The sequence below is a fragment of the Dermochelys coriacea genome, chromosome 12, assembly GCF_009764565.3.
Source record: "Dermochelys coriacea isolate rDerCor1 chromosome 12, rDerCor1.pri.v4, whole genome shotgun sequence".
NCBI lineage: Eukaryota > Metazoa > Chordata > Testudines > Dermochelyidae > Dermochelys > Dermochelys coriacea.
In genome coordinates, this window is record NC_050079.1 from 5,124,887 (window position 1) to 5,130,886 (window position 6,000).

General features: G+C 59.2%; 1 protein-coding gene across 5 annotated transcripts in view; it reads right to left on the reverse strand.

Annotated features, from left to right (window-relative positions):
- Nucleotides 1–5,149, reverse strand: part of SLC9A5 (solute carrier family 9 member A5) — a 51,377-nt gene extending 46,228 nt beyond the window's left edge. For all 5 annotated transcript variants that reach the window (XM_038368064.2, XM_043494795.1, XM_043494794.1 and 2 more), the window contains exon 1: nucleotides 4,938–5,149. In XM_038368064.2, coding sequence (XP_038223992.1) covers nucleotides 4,938–5,091 — 154 coding nt within the window. In that variant the 5' untranslated portion in view covers nucleotides 5,092–5,149. The remainder of the gene's footprint in view (nucleotides 1–4,937) is intronic.
- Nucleotides 5,150–6,000: the final 851 nt, after the last annotated feature.

Sequence of the window (6,000 nt, forward strand, 5' to 3'; positions counted from 1 at the left end):
CACAACCGGGAGGAGCAGTTCCCGGGGAGCTGCATGGGGGCTGCAGCAGCAACGTGACAGGCAGTGAGCGCACCAGTTATTTGGGGATCAAGCTGGTTGGAACATGACCAAACCCACCACCGGCCTTGTCTTGCGTTTTTGCCCCTTTCTCCTGCCCCTGCTATGGCCCTTGTCTCCATGACTGCCGTTCTCTCTCTCCTGCACACAGGGTTCCCTGCCTTTGCTGCATTTCCTTCTCAGCCCTCTCTCCATCTGGTCTCCTTCCCTTCCAATCCTGAGCCCCTCCTCTGCCTTCTCCCCTCCTCCATTTCCCCGGGCCAGGGTCAGTGTCCCCAGAAGGTCCAGGCACTCCCTGGCACAAACCCAGCACTGGCTTGGCTCTGTGCCCCGGACTGCCCGCTGATGTAGGGCGTGGAGCAAACGTGCTAGCCAAGTTCAAGAGAGGATAATATGCCATTACTCACCTCCAGCATGGACAAAGCACCAGCCACGCCCCATCAGCCCGCGCAGAGCACTCAGTGAGGGGACATGGATGAAACCAGCCACCAAGTGAGGCTCTCCCCAACTTCTAGAGCCCAGGGGCTTTGCAGTCACACAAGTCAGGACCAAAGGGAGCCACGGGCTAGGGCTAGAGCAGGTTGTCTCTGGACAGGGGGAGTTGCAGTGCAGATACAAGTTCGTCTAGACAAGCCCGGAGAAGGCCACAGCAAGGCAAGAGAGTTGGAAAAGGCCAAGCAAAAAAGCTACCAGCATAAAGTGGAAGAACGTGAGAGTTTTCTGCAGCCAAGGGCACTGGCCCCTCTCTGCCCTGGGCTCATGGGAAATACATTTCTGCATCCGGCTCCCCAGAGGACAGCTTTGGCCAGGAGACAGCCCTTCCTTCTGTGGCTGCCCATAATGGCACACAGCGGTCGTGGGCTCTCCCTGGCACTAACTGGGGGCCTCACAACAGCTTCCGCTTATGCAGACTGTGGTGCCCACTTCCCGAGTTGGGCTAGCTGGCAAGGGCATGGTAGGCCTGCACTCTGCACTGCCAGGGAGCTCCTAGGTGCTGGCTACTACCTACAAAGCCCGAACATGTATGCTCGCCATCCCATGGAGTAGGCTGCAGGAATTGAGACTAGCTGTGGGGGCTGACCATTCCCTCTTTGTCGCTCTCCTCAGTGCGGGAGCAACTGGGTACCAGCTTCTCAAGCACGTGAATGGTTGTTGCCTTAACACACGCTGTGTGCCATGTGGTTGGATACTCCCTCCACGAGTGCCACAAAAACACCCACAACCTGTACAAACCAATGCAGAAATGCAAACTCCTTTGTAGTCATGGTGCAGCGATCAGGGGAGGGCGGAGAGCTCTAATTTTACACACATAAAGCAGGAATCTGAGCATTAAGGTTCCCACAGCAACTGTAACTTGGCCACCTGTGAATTAACTTCAGTGCCTAACCACCATAGACAGCATCCAAAATACCATGCAGCGAGGCCGATTTGCAGTTGCTATGAGAGCTCTAAGGCAAACACTTCTCTGATACACTGGTAGTTAAAAAAGACCATTGCCGATATGAAACCACAGAAAAACCTCTGAAAAACTCCTACACCAAGGAAATAGTAAGTGCCAACTTAATCAGCGACATGCTCAAATGCTCGTGTGTGACTGCTTGCCCTTGCACAGAAAGCTGGCCTTCAGAGATGAAGGACAGGACAACCAGGAGAATGTTTATTCGTTGTGAAAAACCTTTTGATTTTGTGCGACCTTGCCATAGAAATAATTGCAATCCTCCACTGTGGACAGACATGACAATTCTGCATCACTCCCAGAAAACTTCGGACAAGGAGCTCCTGCAACTTAAAAGTCTCCAAATGGAGCACTGGCTTCAGCCTGAGCTCTGGCACCTCCAACGAAGTGTTGGAACAGGATGAAAATTCTCCACTGGACACAAGGCTCGTTGTCCCAACAAGGATGACCCTTCTCCTCACAGATTTTGGTCTGTTTTTTTACCTCTACAATTTTAAGCATCCCAGGAGAATGGCAATGAGAAGAGGTCCTGCTGGTCCCTGAATGGACCTCAGAAATTTCCCAAGGGGTCACCAGCGAGGAGCTAGCTTATAGACCAAGAAGTAATAAGACTTCTCCACACAGGCAGGTTCTGTGGCTAGACGTCAGTATACAAGAGACTGCCTTTCAGCGTATTCTGGTGCTTGTGAAACGGACCTGCGGCTAGAGGAGCAGGGATCTGTGTGGGCTTTACACACTGCAATAACTAACTGTGTGGGGAGAAGACCTCTTGCTGTCAGTAGCACTCCAGCTAACACACACCAGGCAAGGGGGGGGGGTCCCTTTACAGCTTCTCGAGTTGAGTACTTTTGAAAACAGGACTCTCCCTCTCCACCAGCCATGGTGGAAGTTGAACCCTTGCGTAGCTAACTTGACATCATCAGCTGGGGGGAACTCAGCAACAACTTCTGTCAGCTCAGAATCCCCCCCCCCACCCCAAGGGAAGAGCAGAAGAACTAGTTGGCTGTTTGCTCACACTTCTCACGCAGGGCCCCCCTTAGCAGATTTAAGCCCCAGACACGTGCCTGACAAACACGCAGCCAGGGGATCCAGTTCTCTCCCTGGTTAGCAGAGCTCCAATTCCGCGGGGCACGCAAGAGCCAGCAGGCGGGTAAGAGTGTTTGTCATGACTCCAGTGCTGCCCTTCAGGGCCCTGCAGCCACTCCTCTTGAGCATCAGGAAGGCCTCCCTGCTAGCGGAGCTAAGAGCCACCACATAGACCACAATTGTATTCACCCTGCTGACAAGAGCTGCTAGCACAGAGCTCCCCAATGCGGTGCCTGCTGGGGCATTTTTGTGCGCCCGCAGGACACCCCACCGCCAAAATGCCACCGAGAAGAGTTGCCATTTCTCAGCGGCATTTCAGTGGCAGCGCTTATTGCCGCTGCTGCTTCTCGGCGGCAGGGTGTCTGGCATCCGCCAGTTTTCTGGGAACAGCAATATGCTATTCCCACAAGAAAGGTTGGGGACCACTGTGCTAGCACATGCAGGCAGCACCAACCCCCCTCCAGAGGCAGTTGCCCCCAACAGGGAGCACTAGCTGCTCTGATCCAGAGACACTCAGGCCCCTTCTAGCTTCTCTCCTCTCATTCTACCTCAGTCATGCGGAAATAGGACTCGGACCAGGGACAGGGAAAACTCAGTGGAGTCTCGTGTCACAATTGCAGAGCAGCTACATCTGTATTCCCCATCTGGGGTCCCTTGAGGGCAGCCACTTAAGGTTTCCAGCCCCCAGCTGCCCCCTCTCTTGGGCAGAGACCCGCAGGGGTTTTAAGACTGCACAGCTCCCTACGTTACACTGCGATATTCCCAGCAAGCCAGACTGCTCGAACAGACGCTTTGCTGTCTCTCGGAGGACTACAAGCAGCATATTGCGAGCAATCACAAGTCACCGTGCAGCCGCTTCTCAGCAAACACATCTACTCTTAAGGTGAAAGCATTACAGAGAAACCACATACAAATAATAAATGAACCTGCAAGCATGCTAAAAGCTTAGCAGAGGTCACCCTGCAGTCTTGTGGGGTCCTAGTAAGTCAGGGCCTTCCAACCCTTCCCAGGAAGGATTGGGACCCCCTTGGACAGAAGGTCCCGTCCGGTTGCTGGATCAGAAGCAGGTCCTGAGTCAGTTTAAACTCGGGCTATTGATCCAAAAATCCTTTCTTTGTCCGTTTGCCTCTGGAGAATCCAGTTTGAGCCAGTATGTTCTCATTAACCCTCTTTGAATCCCACGATGTTCTTGGCGTCAATGACATCTTGTGGCAATGGGTTCCACAGCTGGGAACGGTGTAAAAATGTTAACAGCTTTAATTTGGTGCCTTTGAATTTCATTGGGTGATTTGTTCTAGGATGATGAGAAAGGGTGAACAGGAGCACCTGAGAGACCTCCTCTAGGTTATCCATGCCTCTGTGTATAGACCAGTCACAAACCCTTTTATTCATCTGTCACCTAAACTGTATTGCCCTAATCTATTTAATCTCCCTTCTGGCAGAAATCTTCATATGCCACTAATCACTAAAGCCCTGAAAATCTGCAGATATTTGCGGACCATGTATGAGGATCGGATGCAGATACAGATTTTGTAACCGCGCTGGGCTCTACTAATCAGGTTTACTGCCCTTCTCTGGGCCCTTCTAGTCCGCGGTACGCTTTCTGAGGCCAGAGGACCAGAATTGTTGGAGGTTACCGGTTGTGCTCGGGAGCACCCACAATGCGCTTGGCCCTGACAGGAAGACCCAACCCCGGCCTGACCAGCTTGCAGTCTGAGCACACACTGAGCAAGGGGAGAGGGGACAGGGCACAGCCTGTATCCTGGCATTATGATCTAAACAGGATTATTCTCCAGCTCCTCCTTTTCCAATCCCAGGGCCCATGTTACAGGAGAAAACAGTGGGGGGTCCTGCCCTCTCCCCATAATGGGCTTGCAACCCCCTGCCATCCCCGTGTTGGAAGCCCAGCTCCATCCCCTCTTCATGCGTTTCCCTGTCGGCACCCTGCCCAGTGGCCAGCCCCCGAGAGGAGCTCAGGTGTCCCCGGGGTGCCTGCCGAGCTCCGCCGGCTCTGGGCGGGGAGAGGCGCCGGCAGTGCCGGGTGGGGGCCGACCCGCTCCGGGCTCCGCACTGGGCTCGGCGCGGGGTACAGGGGTGGCCGCACCCCGAGAGCCGAGCCCGCTGCGGGTCACCTCCCCCCCGCTGCGCGCCCCGCAGCCGCCCGGTGCCCCCTTCCCCGGGACTCCTGGGTCCTGGGGCGGCCAGGCGCGGACCCGGGCTCTCCGGGGGGCGGCCCCCGGGACGGTGCAAGGGGGTGGCCGGGGCGAGGCCGCGGGCGAGAAGCGGCCGGGATCGGGGGCAGGGCCATGCACCCCGCGCCGGTCCCGGGGGGACTCACCGATCTTGGCCAGGCTGGCCACCAGGATCCAGCCCGCCACCAGGCAGGGCGCCTGCACCTCCCGCCACTGCCAGCGGAGCAGCTGCGAGCCCGGGGCCGCCCCCGCCGAGCTCTCGGGGGCAGAGGCCAGCGCGGGGCCCGTGGGGGGCTGCATCGCTCCGGCCCGCCCCGCTCCGGCTCCGGCTCCGGCTCCGCTCCGCTCCGCTCCGCTCGCCGGGCTGCGGCTGCCCCGGCCCCGGCCGGCCCCGGAGAGAGAGCGGGAGGGGACGTCACGGGCACGTGGGGCGGGGACGCCCCCGGCTCCCGACCCCCCCAGCTTCACTCCTCCCCCTCTAACCCCCAGCTCCCCCCAGCCCCCCACCCCCCCAGCTTCACCCCTCCCCCTCTCCCCCCAGCCCCCCACCTGCCCCCGACCCCCCAGCTCCACCCCTCCCCCTCTAACCCCCAGCTCCCCCCGGCTCCCGACCCCCCCAGCTTCACCCCTCCCCCTCTCCCCCCAGCCCCCCACCTGCCCCCGACCCCCAGCTCCACCCCTCCCCCTCTAACCCCCAGCTCCCCCCGGCTCCCGACCCCCCCCAGCTTCACCCCTCCCCCTCTCCCCCCAGCCCCCCACCTGTCCCCGACCCCCCAGCTCCACCCCTCCCCCCCGGCCCCAGCTCCTCAACCCCCCCAACCCCCCACCTGCCCCCGACCCCCCCAGCTTCACTCCTCCCCCTCTACCCCCCCAGCCCCCCAGCTTCACCCCTCCCCCTCTACCCCTCCAACCCCCCACCTGCCCCCGACCCTCCAGCTTCACCCCTCTACCCCCCCGGGCCCAGCTCCTCAGCCCCCCAACCCCCCACCTGCCCCCGAACCCCCCAGCTTCACCCCTCTACCCCCTGGGCCCCAGCTCCTCAACCCCCCCAACCCCCCACCTGCCCCCGAACCCCCCAGCTTCACCCCTCCCCCTCTACCCCCCACCCCCCACCTGCCCCCGAACCCCCCAGCTTCACCCCTCTACCCCCCGGGCCCAGCTCCTCAGCCCCCCAACCCCCCACCTGCCCCCGAACCCCCCAGCTTCACT